Source organism: Halichoerus grypus, chromosome 10 (genome assembly GCF_964656455.1).
Source record: "Halichoerus grypus chromosome 10, mHalGry1.hap1.1, whole genome shotgun sequence".
In the NCBI taxonomy this organism is placed as follows: Eukaryota; Metazoa; Chordata; class Mammalia; order Carnivora; family Phocidae; genus Halichoerus; species Halichoerus grypus.
The window spans coordinates 19,213,207-19,238,171 of NC_135721.1; the positions used below are offsets into that span (position 1 = coordinate 19,213,207).

A 24,965-nucleotide genomic window follows, 5' to 3' on the forward strand; every position below is an offset into this window, starting at 1 on the left:
TTTCTACCATTATACCAGATGATTTTGATTGCTGCTTATAAAATAAAGAGCTATTTGTGACCAGTCTTTCTTATTATGTTAATTTGATAATGGAAAAATTCATTTCAAAGTAATATTTCACTATCTTTGTATGTATTACAAAAAGCAAGTTGCCTGATGATTTGGCTAATTAAACCAGAAGTAAAGACTAGAAAACAAAAGTGAACAATATTCATTCAGTACTTTTGAATGAATATAAAGTGCTAGCTGTTTGCACTACTATCCTTTGTTCTCATTATTTTGCTTCAAGATAAATCAAAATTGATTTTATTACATTTATAAGAACTTATAAATAGATGTCTTTTCTGTTTTTTAGAACAAAGTTGTATACAAAAGACCTTGTTCTCTGTACCTTTATCTCTCTAATTATTGATTTTTTATTCTTCTTATTTTACTTTTTGGATGGATACTCATTTCTTTTTGATGAGGACCAACTAATGGTCTAATCATTATAAGAATCAAGAGTTTATCAGATTTCTTTCAGTAGCAGAAAAATTAAGAAAGTTTATCAGATTTCCAAGTATAACTTATTTGAACTATAGTATAGTCTCCACTGCTTAATTTATAACAAAGTTGTTTGAAAATTCAGATTTTCTATTTCAAGGAGTTATTATTTAGAACGTAAAATAAATTCCAAATGCAACTTGTATATGTACTGTCTGCTTCCTTTTAATATCTAACATTCATTGGCTATTTGAAATATTTGATGTATTTACATCATTGAAGAAACACATCTGTGATGGCAGTCATTCTTTTTATGTATTTTGACCAGAATTGTTTTCTGTATTTTGGTATTTTGTAGTACCTGTTTTTCAGATGTGAATTTAGATTGTTTTCAAATCTGGTTTTATATTCTAGATAAAATTACGGATCTCTATAAGTATGTAAATATTAAGTACTTGAACAGAAGGGAAGTATGGTGGTAGAAATGTACACTAACTGGTTTTTCTTTGTGTAATAGCACTGAAAAGAGGCGCAGGGAGCAAGAAAATAAATATTTAGAAGAGCTAGCTGAGTTACTGTCTGCCAACATCAGTGACATTGACAGTTTGAGTGTAAAGCCAGACAAATGCAAGATTTTGAAGAAGACAGTCGATCAGATACAGCTAATGAAAAGAATGGAACAAGGTAAACAAAACAAAACCCATAGCTGTGTGCTTTGTTATGAAGACCTTCATAATATGTGATTTTATTTTTTATTATTAAGAAATTACATTGAATTTCATAATTTTATTAAACATTTTTGTTTAGATGGTCTTTATTTTATTTTTTTTTAAAGATTTTATTTGTTGATTTGACAGAGAGAGAGACAGTGAGAGAGGGAACACAGGCAGGGGGAGTGGGAGAGGGAGAAGCAGGCTTCCCACGGAGCAGGGAGCCTGCGCGGGGCTCGATCCCAGGACCCTGGGATCATGACCTGAGCCAAAGGCAGACTCTTAACGACTGAGCCACCCAGGCACCCCTAGATGATCTTTATTTTAGAAAGTGAATCTGAGAGCCTCTTGTTACAACAACAAGTCTTATTAATTTAACTCGAACACTTGTTGCCTTGGGAGGTTATAGAACCTAGTATCCTAGGGGATTGAGTCAAGAGACAAGTTATGGTGTCAGACCTGAAGCTCTGGCATAGTGTTGAAAGACAGTAGCTCAGTTATAGGAAAATCCCTCCATTTGGATAATAAGCTGGTCTCTGCCTGGGCTCTGGGTGTGGGGAACAGTCTCCTATAAGAAGATCCTGATATTTTTTTTTATGATTTACATATATACTATCCATATTTACTGAGGACCCCACACCACAAAACCCCTGGCAAAGAATTAAAGTAGATACAAAGGCAAAGCACTTTGGAGGAAAGCTCCCACACCTGGCCCCAAGGCATTCCCAAAGAAAAAGTGCTTCTCAGGGTGATTTTATGCTAAAAATTTATATAACGTACGAGGAAACAATCTACAGTAAATAGGAGCACAAATAACAGAAGGAATAGACCCCAAAGAACTTCAGATTAAGAATAGCAATATGAAAAGATTATAAACAAATATATTTATAATGATTAAAGTGATAGGATTTTAAGATTTTATAAGCTGGAAAGTAGATAGTCTAGTGACAGCTGATTGAGCAGAGGGGAGAAGCTGGTATTTTTAAGTCTGCAAAGGGAGAGCCAGTAAGAGGCTATATGTCTCCTTGCTGTTTGGTCTCAAACCCTGACAGCCTGACTCATACTCCCTAAGTCAGAGGTGGGAGGACTCTTCTGGGCACACTGAGCAGTCCAAAGGAAAAGACACATAGACACTGACCGACAGGACAAAATCCGTTCTCTGTCTTGCCCCCTCTATTCACAGAGCTGCCAGTCAGCATTTTAGTACCTCACTCTTTAATATGAATAAAAATCCAGATATTTGAGGAAAGGCTGTAATCAAGGAAACAGAAAAAGGAAAGGCACAAATCAAGCAAACTGAAAAAAAAGGAACTCAGAAAGCAGAGACAATGCAGGGAGCAGAAGAAAACTTAAAACCATCCAGCAGTCCCTCAGAGACAAAAAGGAAGATATTTCATCTATGAAATGATAATAAGATGCTATAAAACATTCAAAACACCAAATAACTTTTGGTACTTAAATCAGGATAGCTGAAATAAACTTTACCTCTTTACCTTGTTTTCTACTCTTTGCCTACTCATACCCTCTGTCTAACCATTTTGGGCACTCTCTGCCTCAGGTATTTGCACTTTCTGTTCCCTTTGTCTGGAATGTTCTTTCCCAGATATATACAAGGCTCACTCCCTCACCCCTTTTAAGTCTTTGTTTAAATATTTCTTCTCAATGAATGTGTCCATAACTATCCTATCTAACACACACACACACCCCTCTATAGCTTCTTTGATTTATTTTCCCCACAGTGTTTTTGCATCTAACATATTACATGTGTTATTTGTTTATTGTCTGCCTACTCCCACTAGAGCTCCATGAGGGCAAGGATTTTTGTTTGTTCATCATTGTGTCCTCAATACCTAAAATGGGTCCTGGCTACATAGTAGACTTTCTGTGAGTATTTATTGAAAAAATAGACGAAGGGTTGAAAGATAAAGTGAGGAAATCCCTTACAAAGTAAAATAAAAAGATAAGCAATGGAAAACAAGGGAAAGATGGAAATGTATGGGATTAGTTCAGGAAGTGTAACGTCTGATTAATTCCAGAGATAGAGAACAAACCAGATAGAAGGGAGGAAATTATAAGAGTAATAATACAAAAACAAAACAGTACACTTTTCAGAATTAGAGAGATGTGGGTTTCCAGATTGAAAGCACTCATAGTGAATAAAAAAGAAAGAAGGAAAAAAAAAAACCTCACACCAATGCACAATTTTCAGACACTAGAGAGAAAAAACGAGAGAGAGAAAAAATGGGCACACACTAGATTCAGAACGTATCCAGATTTCTGAATAACAGTACTAAAAAATGAGAATTCTAAACCTGGAATTCTGTGTGCATCCAAATGAAGTATGAGTGCAAAATAAAGACATTTTCAGACATTCAGAGCCTCAGTTGAAAAGTTATCTTTTTTCAGAAATACCTATCAAAACCAAGGTAGTAAACCAAGAAAGAAAGGCATAAGATCTTAATCCAGGGAAACCATAGAGTCTTAACAGAGGAAAGGTAGAAGGAGACCCAAGATTACAGTTGTGCATCAACCTAAAAACGTAGCCAGTCCCAGTTGGAGCAGGTGCATAGGGGTTTTCAGGAGGTATATTTCCATAGAAAAAAGAATGGAACAGAGTATCTGATGACTGACCAAACTGAGAGGAATTTTTCAGCTCTTGGGGGTAGTTTAGAGATGAGTTAAACTAAACAAAACTAAATCACAAAATATAAGAAACATAAATTATAGCACACACCTTGGCTCATTTGTGAAGTATATTTATGTAGCCATAGTAACATAGACGTTAAATACTGATTGCTCTAAAAATTGTTTTAACTATATTGGGAGGATGGAAGGAGGGAGAAATGTGTATGTAGAAGGTTGATGTAAGTAAGTTCAAGTCTTACTTTTCATGATAGCATGTCAGTAATGTCTGTCGTGGACATAGTCAAGATACAGCAAATAAACATGTTATTGAGAAATACAGAATGTATTAGTTAGGATATAGGCTAGGCTACTGTAGCAAGAGGCCCAAAGTACAGTGGCTTTAACAAGATAGTCTAGGTATGTGTCAGAGGTTGGGATTCCTTCCGTCTTTTTTGCTGTGCCATTACCTCGATGGTCAGACATGCTCACCTGTCTGTATCCCAGCTGACAGGAAGGGGGAAGAAGAAAATGGGAAGACGTGCTTCTTTCCTTTTAAGGATAAGACCCAGAAATTGCATGTCATTTCTGTTCACATTTCTTAAGCCAGAAGGTAGGTCCCATAGCCACTCTTGCCCTACGATTTGCCTAAAATTTTAGATGTTGTGCTTTTCACACATAGTTATTTAATTTACTTGAACTTGATGGTTTATGTTTTTTTGCAAACTAATGTTTAAAAACAAAAACTGTCTTTTTTTTTTTTTTTTTTTTTTAAAGATTTTATTTATTTATTTGAGAGAGAGAATGAGAGAGAGAGAGAGAACACATGAGAGGGGATAGGGTCAGAGGACGAAGCAGACTCCCTGCCAAGCAGTGAGCCCGATGCGGGACTCGATCCAGGGACTCCAGGATCATGACCTGAGCCGAAGGCAGTCGCTTAACCAACTGAGCCACCCAGGCGCCCAAAACAAAAACTGTCTTAATGTCATAAACATACGAATTGATGAAGGAAGTACATCTTAGAACTAAACGAGAAACTTTTATACCATAATAATAAAAAGATAAATAATCCAATTAAAAAATGGGCAAAGGCTCTGAATAGACATTTCTCCAAAGACATATAAATGACTAATAAGCACAGGAAAAATATGTTCAATATCATTAGCCATCAGAGAAATGCAAATCAAAACCACAATGAGATATTAGGATGGCTATAATCAAAGAAACAGATAACAAGTGTTGGTAAGGATGGGAGAAATTGGAACCCCCATACGCTGCTGGTAAGAATGTAAAATAAAATTGTGCAGCCACTTTGGAAAATAGTCCAGTAGTTCCACAAAATGTTAAACATAGAGTTACCATATCGTCCAGCAATTCCATTTGTAGGTACATACCTGAGACGAATGAAAACATAGGTCCACACGAAAACTTGCACACAGATGTTCATAACATCATTATTCATAAATAGCTGAAAAGTGGAAACAACCCATATATCTATCAGCTGATCAATGGGTAAGTAAAATGAGGTATACTTATACAATGGAATATTATTTGGCAACAAAAAGGAATTAAGTACTGACAAATGCTTCAATATGGATGAACCTTGAAAACATGCTAAGCAAAAGAAGCCAGCCACAAAGAACCACACATTGTGTGATTCCATTTATATAAAATGATCAGAATAGGCAAATCCATAGAAACAGAAAGTAGATTGGTGGTTGTCTGGGGCTTGGGAGTATTGGGAAAATGGGTAGTGACTGCTAAAGGACACGAGGTTTCTTTTTTGGGTGATGAATATGTTCTAAAATTTATTGTGATGGTGGTTGCACAACTCTGTGAATATACTAAAAATCATTGAATTTTATGCTTTAAATGCACAAATGGTATGCTATGTGAATTGTAGCTCAGTAAAGCTGTTATTATAATATACTATATGAGATGACATTTTACACCTGATTCACAAAAATAAAAAAAAAGAAATTGTGACATCAGTTGCCAGTGAGGATGCAGAAAAACAAAAACCCTTGGACATTGCTAGTGGTACGTTTTCTTTAGAGAGCAGTCTGTCAAACTTAGCACTTTTTTTTTTTAAAGATACTATTTATTTATTTGAGAGAGAGCGAGTGCAAGAGAGCACGAATGGGGGGTGGGAGGGCAGAGGGAGAGGGAGAAGCGGGCTCCCTGCTGAACGAGGAGCCTGACACAGGGCTTGATCCCAGAACCCTGGGATCATGACCTGAGCCGAAGGCAGACACTTAACCAACTGAGCCACCCAGGTGCCCCAAACTTAATAATGTCAAAAATGCACAGACCCTATATGATCCAGCATCTTCACTTTTACTATTTACCCTGAAGAAACTGTCACACATGTACAAAAAAGGAAATACTGAAAATAGTTTATTACAACACTGTATGTGATGGTCAAAGGTTTGTCATTAGTGGACTAGGAAGTCTAACTGTGAGTTATTTATATGACATAATACTATATCCCAGTTCGAATGAATGAATCAAATCTGTATCAATGTGCTTAAATCTCAAACATAATATTGAATGGCAAAAGTAAGTTGGAAAAGTCTCTGTATATTTATGTAAACTTGAAAACACAAAACAGTAATATATTGTTCATGAAATCATACATGTGTACTTAAATAATAAAAACAGGCTTAGAAATTATTATGCTGATCTCAGAATACTGATTAGTTCTGAAAAGGAACAGAGGAAGAATGGTGGCAGAGCATTAGTTCTATGTGCAGCATTTTATTTTTTAAAAAGGAAGGACCTGAAGCAAATGTTAACATCTGTGAAAAATGAACGATGGCTATGTGAATGTATGCTATGTCATTTTCTGTATTTTTTTGGAATATATGAAATAGTTCATATTTTAAAGTGAAAAAAATGAGTCTCTATTTCAATAATACCACATTCGGTTTTTGGCTGACGAACTAACTAGTTTGACAGATTGGAAACGTATTTAAGTATGGTGCTGCTTTAAGATGATGGATGGCTTTTTCAACATCACTGCACAAAAGAACTCCAGATCATTTAGCAGTTACGGGTTTATCAATCAGATCGCCATGACATGAATGTGAAAGGTTAGCTAATTCATGCAGGCTCACAAAAGGAAAAAGCATCTGTTCACTCTTTATTCAGTGGCAATTGATCAAATCAGAAAAGGATAAAGAAAAATGGAGGAAATCATTATTCTTCTACAATTTAGTCATTTGTTAAAAACTTTCAGTGTAGACTCTTTCAACAGGCTGTATATTTATACCATTTTTCCCATTGTTGGAACACTGGACTTAATAGGTCACAATTCACATTCTGCTGCTGCCACTTATTAGTTATATGATTTGAGACACGTTACTCAACCTTTGTGACCCTCAATTTTGTCATCCATAAAATGAGTATAATTAAGATTAAATAATAGTATTAATAAATGTCACCTAGATAATAGATAAGTATTATTTGAATCTTAAATCAGGTGAATCTATGTCTTCACAGACTTGCCATCATGGAAATGCACGCTTTTTGGATGTATGACTTTTTGTTTCTTTATTATAGAGAAATCCACAACTGATGATGAAGTGCAGAAGTCAGACATCTCGTCCAGCAGTCAGGGAGTGATAGAAAAGGAATCCCTCGGACCTCTTCTGTTGGAGGTAGCTCTTCTCACTGAGTCACAAAGAGATCAAAATCTTTGGTCTAAGCCAGTTTGGTTTTTTCTTTATCTTTTATGTCTTACTTCCAATTAATAAATTATAAAACAAAGTAAGTTTTAAGAAAACCTTTAATAATTATTTTATTTTGTAACCTGTTTTGACAGTTGTGGCTATTTCAGAATTAAATGTGAATGATAAATATGAGGACTTTATGAAGGCATTCTATATAGTCAGATGGAAAACTGAAACCTACTGGATGACTACCATTTGTTTCTGGGGAGGTTGGGATTCATCGGGATTATAAAACATTAAGAATTATTTAGCTCCCTAGTGCTGTCTGTCTACGATAGAATTTCACTTTTGAGTAAGGGATGCCTCACTTTATTGCAGTAGGTGTTTTCCTGAAAAGTTTCCTAAAATTTTTAATTGTTTATGTAAACACTGTCAGAAAACTTACTATTTTAACAACCCTCTACCAAACTTTTTAAAATGAAGAACTTTTAAACTTGAATTATTTTGTAATTACTGTGTAATTTTCTTCCCAGCTTTTCGTATCTAATCCTCACTCCCTCTGTTCTCAACGCAGATGTTTTGTTTCCAAGCAGGCTCATCACCTTAAGTGCTCCCTCTCATACATGAATGTTTAAGAACACATGTGTCTGGACACACTCATTCCCCGCAGAGTATGCCTTTCTGTCTCTAGGCCTAGTTTCATTTGTACACCTATATGTATGTGTATATGTGTATACATACATATATAAATATATATATACACACTTATGCTTATATATTTTTAATATATTTTGTGTATATAATAAAGTCTCCTTTTCTTGTCCTACTTGAAGGCCCTCCTTTCTGGTGAAGTCTTTCTAACAACTCAGACATGTACAGGTCTCTTTATTTTCTAGCTCCCTTATGCATTTTTTCCTATTATCCCAACTAATTCCTCTGTTTCTTTTATTATTATCCATAATTCCCTCTGCCAACACTGCTAATATGAGAATATTCTGAGAATTCAGTTCTTGATTTTCCAGCCCCAGAAATTTCTTGTCTGCTCTTTGCTTTACATCTCTGGGGGGATGACACCTAAATACGTACTTCTTGCTCTCGCCTCTTCACATACTCTGTTCCTATATTTTTCACAGGCTGCTATGTATTTTTTGCTCTCCTAGTAGCAGTTCCCCCTCAAAATCTTAAGTTCTTCATTTTCCTTCCATGTGACACAAGCACTTTGTTACTTACAGTATCGGTCTTGATGATTTTTATTAAGGGAATGGGCACGTATTTTGTAGAATTGTAAAATATAAAAGACGTAGGCCATTGAAACTGGATAGAAATGACTACCATGTGAGCGCATGCACACACATATAACTGGGAGGGGAGAGCTAACCAGATGTGATAGATTCTGATGGTTTTTATTCTATCCTTTTCATAATCTATTAAATTGATTGCGTGACACATGACCGTATTTTGGAAACAGTGTTGTAACAAGTGTAGTAAAAATGTATGGTAGAATCTAGGTTGTGAACATACAGATGTTCACTACAGAATTCTTTCAACTTTCCTGTATCTTGAAATTTTAAAATATAAGCTATTAGAAGAAAATATATTAAAGAAAGAAAAGCACTTTTGGTTCATTTCCAACTTCCATTTCTTTGCCCTGCTTGGCACCTGTCACTGGCCCACTGCTTGGTTACCCTGGGCCCTTCCTGGAGACCTGATCTGTCCTAGCATTTACTGCCTATCTCCTCTACCCTACAGGATGTTAGTACGCTAGTGTTTTCATATCTTCTAGTTTTTCTGTGTAGGTTCTGTCTGCCTTCTCAGTGACCTAGGTTTAAAACTAGCCTCCAGACTCCTTTCAATTCATAAAATATTTTATTAAATTTGTTTTCTGCATATACTGTCCTTTGAGATACTAATTAGTATAAGGTGTACAGGTTCTTAAGATTTCTGGGGTTCCTGTAGGAAAATGGTGATCATTTAAATCCTAGCTTCATCACAGGTTCTTCAGAAACCACAGATTTCAACACGGACAGCAAGCAGATTATCAACAAACTGAACACAGCACAACTAGAGACAGAGAATATTACTACTGCTACTTTAATTTATATAAACATTCATTATCGCTGTGTGAGAGAATCCACAACACTTTAACATGAAGTGAAAATGACAGGAAAACGTCCATTTGAAGTTACTATAAAAAGAAAACAGAGTAGGAATTATTTCTTTTAGCTGATGAAATTATTACCCTGAAAACCACCGTGAAATCAAGGAAAGCTGTGACACAGCATCGCACGTGAGTTAGATATCATCGGGCAAGCATTTTCAAAGAGGAAAAAGAAATTCCAGAACCTCAGATTAGAAATATATTTAGGTTCTTGACTTCAAGGAGCTAATAGTATTTTTATTTATGAGCTATAGATATGTGAAACAGACTGCAAAATAGAAATCCTAACTTTTACAGACTTCAGAGTTGCCTCCATCAGCAACTTTTCCTGTGCCTTCTTCTGTATCCCCCAACCTCATCCTCATCACCTTAAACTTTATAGAGTCTAATCCAGGGCAACTAGGAGAAGTGGTGAAAAGCCACCGTGACACTCCTTGGATTCATTCAGGCTGCAGTCTAGAGCTGCACTATTCAGTAAGATAGCCACTAGCCACACAAGGCTATTCAAAGTTAAATAAAATAAAAATTCAGTGCTTCAGCCTCACCAGCCACGTTTAACATGCTCAGTGCCCACATGTGGTTAGTGACTACTGTATTGGACACACATATAGAACTTTCTGTAATGACAGGAAGTTCTCTTTGGCAGCATTGGTCTAGAGGGACTTGCTTAGATGGAAAATGTGCACATCTAAAAAGTAACCCAATATCAACCATTCTATGTGGAATTCTCACCATGCAGTTTTCCAGTTATCCCCTCCCCTCCCCTTTTAAACATAAAGTAGCATGAGTTAAGAATGAAGATACTGGAGGTAATTTCCTCACATTTAAAGGGAGAATGGAATTAGACTTTATTTATTCAACAAATATTTGTTGCTTGACACATAGTAAGTACTTCTGCATTTTTTTATATTGTCCTCATTGTCTATTGCTCTCTGCTGTCTAAATTCCTCTACCTCCTGTTCAAAGCTCTACGTTATCTGACTCTAGCTCTTTATCTCCCATTGCTTCCCAAGAAAAATTCTGTTTTAGTCATGGAGGGCTCCCTATACCTTGCTCGTGCATTCAGGCCTCCTTACCTCACTTTGTGCCATTCCTTACATTGCTATGTGCCTCTTGACACCATTCACCACCCAAGCCCTCTTTCTTAAAACTCTTCCTGTTGCCTCCTTGACAGAACTATCTCCTCTCTGGCTACTCCTCAGCCTCTCCCTCAGGTTTCTCTTTCATCACCTGCCTCTTAAATGTTAGCATCCTTCAGGGTTCTGGCCTTGGCTCTTTTCCTTTTTGACTTTCTGTGCACATTTCCTGGGCAGTTTCATCTATGTCTGTGTCCTGTGATGTATTCAGGTATGCATGTGCACATGTAAGCATGTATAAATTACCAATTAGGTTTCTTGGTTTTCAAGCGACACCAATTCTGACTAAATTTAGTACATGTGAATTTATTGGAGTGCTATTTGGATATCACAGAACGATGCTTGGAAATAAGATGAAACCAAGGCATCTTAAGGAGGCTAGGAAGCAGATACGATACAAATGGTCTTTTAGAAAGACCCATCTGGACAGTGCCCTGCTGCTAGAATGAATGCATTCCACCTATGTTCGTTCTTTCTGCAATTCTCCTCAAGGTTCCCATTTAAGTTGGAAGTCTCCCAATGGCCTGATTAAGAATCTCACGAGACCTTATTTGGGGAAAAAGTAACTCCCCGAAGGAAATCAGATATTCTTTGGAAGGGAAAAAGATGATTGTAGTTAAGAACAAATAAACAAAAAAACAAATGATACCATCTGTACCTGTAAATTGCAAATGTCTATCTTTAGCTCAGATCTCTCTTCAGTTTCTCTTTCACTCTATCTTGCTGCCTTTTGAACATCCCCATCTAAATGTTGCTTAGTCATTTCAAATATAACATCTTTTTTTTTTTTTTTTTTTTAGAGGAAGAAAGAGAGACAGCAGGGGCAGGAGGGGCAGAGAGAGAGAGAATCTTAAGCAGGCTCCATGCCCAGTGTACGCCCAATGCGGGGCTCAGTCTCACGACTCTGAGATCATGACCTGAGCCGAAATCAAGAGTCAGATGCTTAACCCACTGAGCCACCCAAGCGCCTCTAAAACTAAATTTTTAATCTGTCCTCTTACCTCCTGCTTAAAAATAGGAAAAAAAGTAAAAAAATAATAAAGAGCAGATTTCTTTACCCCTTGGTCCCCTTTCTCAGGGAAAGACACTTACCTACTAGAACCCTTACGTCATTAATGAAGGATCACCCCAAATCCTCATTCCCACAGCTGCTGGAGGTCACCAAATGCCGTTTGTCCTGCCTGTGTCACATTCTCTCCTACCACTTCCACTGCCGTTGCCTTAATTCAGCTTCTCACTGGAACTGGAGTGTCACAATAGCTTTGCAACTATTCTTGCTTCCAGTCTGCATGCCAAACCTACTGCCAGAAGGATCTTTGTAAAAGCAGATAGTGTCACTCTTGTGCTTAAAAACATGGCGCTCAAGGAAATGCCCACTGCCTTTAGAATAAATTCTTTATTTTTTTGCTTTCCTTGAAGATTAAAAAAACACATTTACCATTATAATAACACAAATATAACAAGTGCATACAAGGTGATTTTGTTTTTAACCTCTGAGCTGTTTCCTCTGTTTTGAATGTCCTTTCCATCCCTCATCCACCTGAGTTACTACTCTGTGTCCTTCAAGACTTCGCTCGTGCATAGTGTGTCCTCCTCCCAGGAGTCCGTACCAATGACAGTCGCTCCTTTGCCCATTTCGAGTACTTCACTCTGTGCATAACCTTTTTGAATTCCTCTTTGTACTATATTATAACTATGTGTACTTGTCTTTTTCCATTCAGAGACTACAGAATTGTTGAGAATTGTGTGTTTTATCTCCAGAATTTTTGTCTGGCACGTAGGTGATAGTGAAGTTTATGGGGTCATGTAAAGCCAAGGCCCTGTGGGAAGCCTTGGCCATTGTGGACCCCTGCTGTGAGACACTGGGGGGTCAGGAGATAACCCCTCAGATTGCTGATGTTGTGCTGAATGGATGGACGCTTGTTATCATCTGAGTGCAGCTCAGTGGAAGACTGGCTGCCAGGGCGTGGAAAAACAGGAAGATTCCTTCCCAAAAGCACACTTGAAAGTTAATTATATGCACAACATATGAGGGAAACTTGTAGAATAAGAGCGAGTATCAGTAGATTATATTAGTCAGTCATACTTGAAGAAATTAGAGATGTTTGTATATTCATAGAAATAGTCTCAAAGAATATTCCCTGAGATGTTACCAGTCTCTTGGAGGTGAGATTTTGGCAGATCTTCTACTATTTAATTTTCATACTTAAGCAATTTTTTAAGTATATATATCATTTGTAATTAAAAAGCAAAAAAAAAAAAAAGACATTTCCAGCAAGAGACAGACTGTCTGCATCCCAGGGGTAGGGTCAGCAGGACAACTCTGCAACCATGAGGGAGCCTTTGTAGACCTGTTTTCCAAGCCAGCCTTTTCTGGGGAAGCTCAAAAGAAATATGATGCCCCAGACTTCACAGAGGAAACAACGAGTCCATGTAACTGAGGCCAAGCAGAGACCCAGTGAAAGTTCTACACTCCCTGTAAGACCGATCAGCTACCTATTCTAGAGGCCAGTTACTAGAATAACTTCCCAGCCTGGCAGTGAAGTCAGGTACAGTCAATGGGAGGAGAACTTGGAGAAACCCCAGGAGGTCTGTGGAAAGGATACTACAGGGACTCCAGGCCTACTACAATGAAGGAGAACTTTTTTTTAAGTCCTTTGGATTTTGCAAATACTTTAAAAATAATTGCAGCAAATAGTCCAGGTGAATCCATAGGTCTTTCTGGTGCTGGATGCTGAGGCCACCTTTGGCTAGTCTTCAGACTGGACAGAAATGATCCCAGAAATGGGTCTTATTCTCTCCCATTCCCTCTGCAGATAACAGGCAACTTCCGGAGATATCCAGAGACAGACATGGAAAGTGAAGAAAGCAAGGGAGAGAGTAACTGGCTTTGAGGATAGACAGGGTCACCAGGGAGGCAGAGAGGGAGGAACCAAGAAGGATGCCCTGAAAACTAGGTTGGGTAGTGTGGCCCTTGCAGTAGGTTCTCCATGGAACAACCAGGTTTTGCTTGCCTGTCTTTGATGTCAATACTGTTTCTTGTTCTAAACTATGACAGTTATACCCACACTATTCTTTATTAAACTCTTTTAAGAGACCAAAAATTAAGTAAAATTGTATTTATACTGATTCAATTAATAACTAAGAACAATTTAAATAATTTTTAGGTCTACTTTTAAAAAAATTCATACATCTATATTTCCATTGTTCCTATTTTCACATAAACTGCAAGGCAAATAATATGTATTGATCACCTGCTATGAAATTTATAGCTAATCTGACTGAAAAAAAAACAAACAGAAATGAGGGTGCTTTCCTGTGCTCTTCTAAACACGAAATAGGTTGGCAAAAGTTTTATCTAGGGGTGAGGTTTTTAGATCATTAATCACATCCCTAGGTTTTTATTGAAATTCCATCTTCCTTGATCTCAAACAGTGATTCTTCCAAAGTAATCAAAAGGTGTTGCATTTTCACATTAAAAAAAAGAGTTTAAAGCCCACTGAAACTTGAAGATTTTTGAGCAGGTAGAAAGTCCTATTTTTAAATTTTTAAACTGAGAAGAGAATTTTACAAGTAATTCTCATCGTTTTGGCGACAAAGTCACAACTGCAGTAACATTTCAGAACATGCATTTTCACATGCTGTCTCTATAGGATAAGTGTCTTTCTGAAAGACACTTTACTTCTTATTCATTGTTTAAATTTTATCTTTACCCTGGAGGGACAAAATTAAGTGTGTTTGTTATTTGGAAAACATCTGCTAGGTAACTTATCACAACCACTTGTCATCATAGAAAAGGTCAGCAAATTTGGGACGCTTGCCTTTTTTAAAAAGAAAAATGAATCGCCTGTGACATTGTTAGCTCTTTTAAGAATTTTGCCACAGATAATTAGCACACTTAACGTGTGATACAAAGGATTTTCATGGTCATTTTACATCTTGTTACAAAATCCTATAAATGTTCTACTTTCTAAAGGTCTTTTTATTTCTTATACATATCCTATAGCAAATAAACTGCAATATGTTACAATAAGTGGAAAGATTATAAATGAGTAAGGTGCCACTATCAACCACTGTATTCTGGATCTTCTCTCAGGATTCCATGGTTTGTGATACATGACTATCTGAACTGAGCTGAGGTATCAGGGTGTCAATATGGTTTATTAAGCTTAATTTCTCCTTTTTTTTTTTTAGCGTTCCATGATTCATTGTTTGCGTATAACACCCAGTGCTCCATGCAATACATGCCCACTTTAATACCCATCACCGGGCTAACCCATCCCCCCACCCCCCTCCCCTCTAAAACCCTCAGTTTGTTTCCCGGAGTCCATAGTCTCTCATGGTTCGTCTCCCTCTCTCATTTCCCCCCCCCCCTTCATTTTTCCCTTCCTTCTAATGTTAATTTCTTCTTTATATTTTAGATTACACTATAAATAGATTCTTTTTCCCTCACCTCTAAGATTTAATGCTCCCCTTAGGGCATATACATTTCCTTTTGGAGACCCCTAGCTCCGTATCAGAGCATAGGAGGCCCTCTGTGATCTGGCTCTTGTCCACCTCTCCAGACTTATATCCTGCCATGAACCTGTCTTGTACCATGTACTCCAGCAACTCAAAACTGCTTTTTTTGTTCCTTCATGTGCCATGCTGTCCCCTCTGCCTAGAATGTTCTTCCCTCATTCCTCTTCTGCTCCTCCACTGTGTCGTCTATAAAGAGCTTTTCTTTGTCCCCCATCCCAACCTCAAGTTAGGTATTTTTCTTTGTGCTCATAGAATATTTGGTGTATGACTCTGACACTGCATTACTGGTATTTTATTATACTTATGTCTCTCTACCACCATACCCCAAGTTCTTTGAGGGTAGAGACCAGGTCTTAACCTATAGTTTAGAGATGTTTATGACTGCGTGAATATCAATTACTTGCTTCACATCTGCTACCATAAAGTTTCTCTCTAAGAAAGAGGGTTGATACACTCATTCATGCCTGCTGTACATTACTCTACAGTCTGTTCCAAAACCCTGCCCCTTCTACAGAAAACATACAATATTAAGTCTTCTATTCAGGCTCCCTTTTTCTTTTAACTTGACATATATTTCTGATCTCTTTTTCAATAGAGAAATGTACATGTTTATTTTTCTTTTATTTTTTTAACCTCCTAATCTCTTAATCCTTTTTTTGTTTTTTTGGCTTTGCAGGCTTTGGATGGATTTTTCTTTGTTGTGAACTGTGAAGGGAGAATTGTATTTGTGTCAGAGAATGTGACCAGCTACTTGGGTTACAATCAGGAGGAATTAATGAATACCAGTGTCTACAGCATACTGCATGTGGGGGATCATGCAGAATTTGTGAAGAATCTGCTCCCAAAATCACTAGGTACAAAGCAATGTGTTTTTTAAAAGAATATGAACTCTCTATAGCTTTTTTTCCATTATATGGTTATTATATTTATAATACATAGTATTATTCTAGAATATGTTATAACATATTAAAAATATTTTTAAATTTAATTTCAGCCTGATATGTAAATATGAAGGGTGAGTATCATCAAATAGCTGATAGAGAGCATTCCTTTTATCCTGTGCCTCTCGTTATGCCCTAGTCATGTGACAGTAGTAAGAAGCAGAGCAGTCAGGTGCCTTGCCACTAGAAGCTTCTGCTTGAAATTACCTTTGTTTTCAATTTTGATTATGTCCAAGAAAGAGACAAATGTATATCCTTCCCACCACCCTGCTCAAAAAGAAAAAAGGGAGGGAGGGAAAAATATACTGTCATATCTTATATGTATTAAAACGGACATTTTTGGATATCAGTGGCTTCAACTCAGAAGTTTCAAGTATGGTTGGACAGATTGTTTGCTACAAAGGAGCCCAGCTGAGAGGACGGAAGGGGTCTGATTTCCAACCTCTGTTCCATTTGCTAAACCCTGTGCCTATTCCTTTGCCTGTGTGTGCTCTAAAAGTACGGGGAGGCCCTTGACTAGAAACTCTATATAACTAAACCACACATGCAAATAAAATGTTATCTGTAACTTTATTTTCTGTATTGTTCACTCAATAGAATGGAAGCTTTATTTCTTCTTTGAAAAGAGTAGTTGTCTGTTTATAGTACCTGGGGGCCTGAAATGATTATTTCTGTTAAAATCACCAGTTTGATATTTGAATTATCAAGGAGCCTTATGTGTTTTGTTATAGAATTTTAGGGTATGAATGACTTGAGAGATAATATAGTGGATTCCTTTATTTTTTTTTTAAGATTTTATTTATTTATTTGACAGAGAGATAGAGAGCACAAGTAGGCAGAGCGGCAGGCAGAGGGAAAGGGAGAAGCAGGCTCCCCGCTGAGCAGGGAGCCCGACTTGGGGCTCGATCCCAGGACCCTGGGATCATGACCTGAGCCGAAGGCAGACGCTTAACCGACTGAGCCACCCAGGTGCCCCTGGATTCCTTTATTTTAAAAATGGTACAAAGATAAAGTAATTAACCCAAACCTCAGCTAGCTCATAGCAAAACCAAGACTCCTTCCTCCAGTATAGGTTTGTTTCCATGATTTCCTCTAACAGTTACAGGCTAATGAGATACTAAAAAGGAAGGATGGTCAGTGAAGAGGACAAAATAAAAAAACTGTTGGGAATGGCGAGAGAAGAGTCTTAAAAACCCTCTGACTGCCACCATGTTTGAATATAGCATTGTTAACTGGGAAATAGTGACCCATCACACAGTGATGATCACTTGAAATGTACAGACATCTTTTCTATAACTGAATTCAGTTTTGTTATACCAAATCAGGCAACATTTATGTTTTAACATCATTTTTATTTAATAACTTATTTTTTATTTTTTAATTTTTTAGAGAGGCAGGGAGTGAGAGGGAGGGGCAGAGAGAGAGAGAGAACCTTAAGCAGGCTCCATGCCAGTGTGGAGCCCGACACAGGTTTCAGCTCACGAACCTGAGATTATGACCTGAGCCAAAATCAAAAGCTTAACTGACTGAGCCAACAGGCGCCCCAATTTTTATGTAATAACTTATTGACAACTCACTATATTCGAGGCATTGTTGCATATAAACTGTGCAAATAAAATAAAGTGTGAGAAAAATGGTTTGAAGAAGCCAAGGTTGGTCTCTGTCTAATCTAAATATTTTTTTTGAGTCGCAGTCTCCTTTGAGAAACTTTGAATCCTCTCCCCAAAAAGGTGCACATTTTCACAAGCCCATCCTTAAGAATACATACCTGCCAGGTTAAAACTCCTACTTAACAATGTATCTGTGGTTTCCAATCATTTTTTCATTTCCAGGGTGTAACTGGAAATAAATGGAAAAGTGCATTAATTAACTGCTATAAAAATCTGAGTAAAAGAGTAGTAAGCTGTTAATTATTAATTTTTAGTTTTTGTCTTTAACTGTTTATAAAGACTGTTAATGAATTAGGAATATGTAAGGTCTTATTTTTGAGGGGAGAAATCCTATACAATCTCTTAGAAATTTTACAATTTTGTAATTGGTAGACATTCAGATTTGCTAAGGAAGATAAGTATTCTGTTGCCTCAGGATAATGTTAGATGTGAAGAGATCTGTCTTTTAATCTGAATATCTAATAAAGCAGATGGCTAAATTTATGTCTTTTGTATCCTCAGAGTTTTTCACCCTATTCGTGGCCATATAATCAGTTTTTCTTCCACAGTAAATGGAGTTCCTTGGCCTCAGGAGGCAACACGACGAAATAGCCATACCTTTAACTGCAGGATGCTAATTCACCCTCCAGATGAGCCAGGCACCGAGAACCAAGAAGCTTGCCAGCGGTATGAAGTCATGCAGTGTTTCACTGTGTCACAGCCAAAATCAATTCAAGAGGATGGAGAAGGTAAAACAAAGGGTGATTTTAAGGTGTTTGATCGCTTTTTCCATGGCTTTAAAGATCAGGGAGGTAATTGATTATAAACAGCCTTTTCAGATAGTATTTTTGGTCGCTATATTATGTATCATCGTGGCTATTCAGCTTACTATGTTATTTCCTAATACTTAAGAAAAAAAATTGCCAACATCTAGAATCACCCCTTTAAAATGCCCCCACACTCTCAGTTTCTTTTTTTTTTTTTTTAAGATTTTATTTATTTATTTGACAGAGAGAGACACAGCAAGAGAGGGAACACAAGCAGGAAGAGTGGGAGAGGGAGAAGCAGGCTTTCCGCTGAGCAGGGAGCCCGATGTGGGGCTCGATCCCAGGACCCCGGGATCACCACCTGAGCCGAAGGCAGACGCTTAACGACTGAGCCACCCAGACGCCCCCACTCTCAGTTTTAAGCTGGCATTCCCACTAAAATGTCAAATTCAAACCAACTTGCTGCCTAGAAATAAGAGACGTAGCTAACTGCTGCCAGTTGGAAATGTACCAGATGCAGCAGGCTGTTGAACAGCTCTGATTTTTAGAAAGTTTCAAGTTTAGAGTGTGGGGAACGTTGGAGGATAGAGTTAGCATTTTTGAGGCCATGCAAGGTAATTTATAAGGAGAAAGCGTATGAACAGATGAAAACACAGCTGAAGCTCTAATACGAACATGGTATCAACATGGCATTAGTCAAATATGTGACAGAGGATGAGTTTTGCACATGAGCTAGTCTGAGCTAAGTGAAGACACCACAAATTGGAAACTGGAGTAAGGACCGGGGAAGGTAAAAGATGAGAAATTAACCGGATATAAAAAAGGTCATGCACGTAGCAGGTTTCACCCACAAGTGGGTGACACAGTCAACTGAGGACTTTTTACAAAATACACATGCCAGTGCCACTCTGTCTTATATGATTGAAGCTCATGTTTAGCTGTGTGATATTGTGTGTAGCACTCAAAAAAATTGGAAATGGGACTTCGAAAAAATTATAGATCCTAAAACATGATGAAGTCCTCCATCAAGGGCAAAATAATTGCTTCTTCAGAAAGAGTTAAATGTTTTTCTCATATGGTAATTATTATCTGCACAGTGGTTATGAGAATAGTCTTTGTAGCCATTAAGTACTGATAAATATAGGAAATTGACTAAAAACTGTATTTAAAAAATCACTGTGTTCCTTAAATCTAGTGAAAACTACTTCTTCAAGTTGTTACCACCCAAGTACATGAGATGTGTCCGTCTCCTCTGGTTTATGTCCGAACATTCAATTCGAAAGTGGTAATTTATGCTAACTAGATCTCCACCCGGAGCTGCCAGTTTTTGGTTACCAGCAATTTTATCTCTAATATTGTATTATTAGATCAGAGTGACTCCAGTATTGCGTCAGATCCTATAACATGTGTTGTTTTTATGAAAACCATTAATGGCAAATGATAGATGTGAACTGTTTTCTGCCCTATTTTCTTCAACTTCCCTTTCTTGTTTTGGGCAGATTTCCAGTCATGTTTGATTTGTATTGCACGGCGATTACCTCGGCCTCCAACTATTACAGGTGTAGAATCCTTTATGACCAAGCAAGATACTACAGGTATTAACTGCAAAGTTTAGAATTACATCCAAAATTTTGTGTCCTTCTGTTGTGTGCTATTCAGCTTCTGTTCACTCTTCTTATACAGAAAATATTTTAGATGGTCTTGATCTTGTGAATTTTATTTTTATTTTATTGTATTAATTTTTTTTAAGATTTTACTTTTAAGCAATCTGCACACCCAACATGGGGCTCAGACTCACAACCCCAAGATCAAGAGTCATATGCTCCCCGACCAAGCCAGCCAGGTGCCCCATTTGTCTTGTGCATTTTAGATGCTGTAGTCATTGTCATGGGCAGGGTGCTGGGGAGAACATTATAACTATTCACATATTGTTTTGGTTATAAATTATTTTTCATAATCATGAAATAAAATTTTTAAAGAAATTTGGCAGCATAGATGTAAATACATTTATTTATAAATGGTGGTTTTAAAATTATGCTTCAGTGTATCTGGCTATTTCTTTTTCCTTTCCCCTTTTTTTTAAATGTATTCAGCACATACTGATTAAGTGCCTAGAAGTGCCTGTCATTGTGTGTGACTGCTCAGGGTGTACATAGCTGAGCAAAAATCAACAACATGATTACAAATTGTGGTACATTTTATGATGGAAAAGGTGTGAGATGGTAAAAGGCAAACTGAGAGGGAAAACCTATTTTTTAAATTAGCTGGTTAACCAGTGCCTGTCTGAGGAGCTGATTTTGAGCCCTAAGCTCCAAAGGATGAGGTGGTGCCAACTCTGCAAAGTGTGGCAGGGGTGGCAAGGAAGGGTCACTGTGCAGCATGAGTACTCCTGATTGAGGAAGGAGAGCTAGCTGCAAAGGCCTGTGGGAAAACAGACAAGTGCATTAGAGGAACCGAAAGAAGGGCAGTAGAGCCCAAAAGTGAGTGCCAGGAAGTAAGGCCCTCTTTGTAAAGGCCTACTTCAGATTTGATTTTCAGCCAAAACAAATTGTTACTGTTTTGTACAATTTTCTATGGTATTTTGCATATGTTATGTAATCTTACCTTTAACACATCAAGTTTCATACTTTTACATCAGAGTTACTTATGTATCAATTACCTCTCTCATTTTAAAATAGGGATAGATACCACAGAGGTATTTTTTAGCAAACCAAGATTTTAAAAATCATTTCTACTGAATTTTATTCTTTGTCAAAATTTAGTTTTAATGTACTTTTTGACCTTTACCATTACTTATAACATTTATTAATATTTGTTACAATATTTCTTAGTTTTTTAGTCCCAGAAATATAATATTCCTGTTGTGTGCTTTATTCTTGGGTTTTTAAAGATAAGCTCCCAGCTGCTCTTACTGAAGAGTAGGTGGGGATAAATTAGCATGAATAATAGAGTATAGTAAAGAGAATGTCTAGGACTTGGAGATATAGCATCTGCGCATAGTAATTATCCCTCACCATAACTTTCTTCCCTCCCTCTTGAGTCTACCATCTACATGTCCTTTTCCATTTTCCACCAATGTATAGCTCTGGAAAAATTGAATAACCTATATTGAAAACCAAAAATACTAATGCATGGAGGGAAAATAGGGCCCACTGAAAAATATAACTGGTCTTTTGTGTCAGTAAAATGAAATAAAGCCTTGTGAGCAGAATAAAAGCTTGCTGGAAAGAGTGGAAGTCAGATTACTAAATAAATGTGGGAGGTGAAGGAGGCCTAAATATTATGAGGATGATTTAGGAACAATATATTCAGCTTTTCCTCATATTGTATTTCTATACATTGAATCTTAAATTGGATTATTTTATGTTTTTTAAATTTTATTTTAGAGAGAGAGAGCGTTAACAAGCAGAGGGAGGGACCCTGAGATCATGACCTACTCCCGGCTGAGCACAGAGCCTGATGTGGGGCTTGATCTCAAGACCCTGAGATCATGACCTGAGCTGAAATCAAGAGTCAGACCCTTAACTGACTGAGCCACCCAGATGCCCCTTAAATTGGATTATTTTAAAGAAGACTGTATTTTCCCATAGTAACAATGTTATTACTGGTAGCTTTGTTTCTGACCAAGGACCCAGCATTAAAATCTTAGATATAACTGATTTTACAGTAGATGTGTACAAATTTAAAAAATAAGCTCTGAATCATAAAATAATTATAAACCTAGAGGGAACCTCAGAGATCACGGACTGTAGCCCACTCATTTTACAAAGGATAGAACGTTGACTTTTCCAAAACCATACAGCTAATTGCTGAGAACAGACATCCATAGACCCTAATATAGAACTCTTCCTTTATATTGCATTGCCTTCCACCAAAGCACTATTACAAGGACATCACTGTACTGTATACACTTATTACATAAAAGATACCAGAGGAAATGTAAAATATAAGGAAAATAGAGAAGTGCCAAAGAAATATAAAGTGTTCTTAAAATGTAAATAACATTTTTTATATCATCAAATTGATTTAGATAAAAAAATAATTTAAACTAGTTGCAATAAGTATTAGGAAGTAGTAGTTTTTTTTTTTTTTTTTTTTTTAAAGATTTTATTTATTTGACAGAGAGAGACACAGCGAGAGAGGGAACACAAGCAGGGGGAGTGGGAGAGGGAGAAGCAGGCTTCCCGCCGTGCAGGGAGCCCGATGCGGGGCTCGATCCCAGGACCCTGGGATCATGACCTGAGCCGAAGGCAGACGCTTAACGACTGAGCCACCCAGGCGCCCCTAGGAAGTAGTAGTTTTAACTACATAGAGTTATGTCCCTTAAAAAGGTGGTTCATATCCCTTAAAAAAAAACAAAAAGTCCTCTACCAAGAAATGTTGAACAGCGCCTTATTAGTTGGGTGGGTTGGTTGGTTGGTTAAACTTTCCTCTAGCAAGCAGAGGTACTCTAAATCAACCCATTCATGATTCTCTTCTAAGATAGTCACTGCATTACCTAATCCTTTGTTACCACTGCTGATAATTTTATCACTTTCTCCCGTCTGATCATGCAATTCTAGACTCTTGCTCTCTTGTGGTTAGTACTGACATGAATACATAAACACACACACACACACACACACACACGCACACACACACACCTCCCTTTGTCATTACATCTGAGGAGCATTGTTGCGTGCGAAGATCCTGTGACAGTCGATTCTCTGCTATAACCAACTCTTGACCTCTGATGTAATTAGAGACAAAGATTAAATAATTATAATTCTTAGAAAATCCAGAATTGTCTGTAGGTGCAGTCAAGTGTTCACCAGGCTTTTCCCAAATTATTCTTAAATAACAAAATTCCTTTCTTTAAGTTTAAATTTCTTTTCTTTCTACTATTTACATTTATGCCAAGACTTGGGCAACAGCCTTATCAGAGAGATTCAGATATATCAGATTCAAGACTGAGTTAAAGAGGCCTAATAAATTCCAAGCAAACCAAGTAAAAAAACATAAAGAAGGGATTAGTTAAAATGAAGATGCACAAATAGTACAACAGATTTGAGTTTGTTGTGAGAAGAGGGAAGATAAGGAAAAGACAAACCAGCAATTCACAGAAGAGGAAATATGAAAAATTCTCAAACTCATTAATTGGGAAGTACAAATTTAGATCATAAACATTTTTCAGCTACTAATTGTAAAATATAAAGAAGCCTGACAATATCCCAAGTGATGGAGAGGATGTTGGATTAACAGTAGCTCTTATATAAGTTTCTGAGAAACCGTTTAATGTTATAAAGTTGAATATTCACATAACCTATGACTCAACAGTTCTGTTCCTACATATGTACCCTAGAGAAGCTCTCACACACATGCACCATGGAAAATGTGGACAGTGTTCACAGCAGCATTGATTGTAATATCAAAAAAACGAGATACAATTTAGATGTCCCTTGCCAGGAGAATGTAAAAACAGAGGGATGTGACAAGTGAGGAGTACACACATCATGGAATGGTATAGGTAATGTTCCAGTTCTGAAGTTGGATGGTGGGTCTGCAGGTTTTCATTTTATTAATCTAATTCTATACACGTATATATCTTACCTATATTATTTTGTGTTAATATAAGATTGCATAAAAAAATAAAACTTATCTGGATAATCCCAAACTGGATTAATTGGCCCCTGGTTAACTAAGGAATAATTTACCTGAATTCTTCCATAGCCATCTAGGAAATTTGTTCAAGGATGATAATAGCAAATCACTACTACATTTTATAAAGCATATGTTCTGTGTGCAGAATTTCTAGCCAATCTTAATGCTCTCACTTGTTATCTTTTTCTGATATAACTTCTATTGCCCTCGGTCTTTTTTTACTCTTAAATGCAGTATTGCCTATGGCCCAAGAAGAGGTAGAAAAGGAAAGTTTTGCTTACTTTCTCATATTCTTTTCACTTAGTTATTGGAAATTAATTTAAACCAAAATAATATATTTCATCTGTGTCTCTCCTTTCCCAATAAGTGATCCAGTCATTAGTATACAGAGAGTAGCATCCAAAGAGCAAACCAGAGGAACTGGATTTGTGTTAGTCTCTGCAGCTTCAGGTCTTTATGGTATGATTTTAATACTTGACTGGAATTGAATTTTAGAATATGATATGCTAACATATTACACACTCCAAGGCCAAAATAGTTTTTTATTATCATGTAAGTGATAACACTGTTATCGTATGTAATAAAAATTAGTAGTGTTTATTAATGTCCACTATAGTAGTGTTTATTAATGTCCGGTGTTTATTTGTCCACTAAGCATTTAGGGACA

The 24,965-nt window shown here is 37.0% G+C and overlaps 1 protein-coding gene across 10 annotated transcripts in view; it reads left to right on the plus strand.

The window, feature by feature from the left end:
- The window catches only part of NCOA1 (nuclear receptor coactivator 1), a 239,683-nt gene that overhangs the window by 153,437 nt on the left and 61,281 nt on the right, over positions 1-24,965 (plus strand). For all 10 annotated transcript variants that reach the window (XM_078056046.1, XM_078056041.1, XM_078056044.1 and 7 more), the window contains 5 exons: positions 1,001-1,167; positions 7,377-7,474; positions 15,978-16,155; positions 18,461-18,640; positions 20,158-20,253. In XM_078056046.1, coding sequence (XP_077912172.1) covers positions 1,001-1,167; positions 7,377-7,474; positions 15,978-16,155; positions 18,461-18,640; positions 20,158-20,253 — 719 coding nt within the window. The remainder of the gene's footprint in view (positions 1-1,000; positions 1,168-7,376; positions 7,475-15,977; positions 16,156-18,460; positions 18,641-20,157; positions 20,254-24,965) is intronic.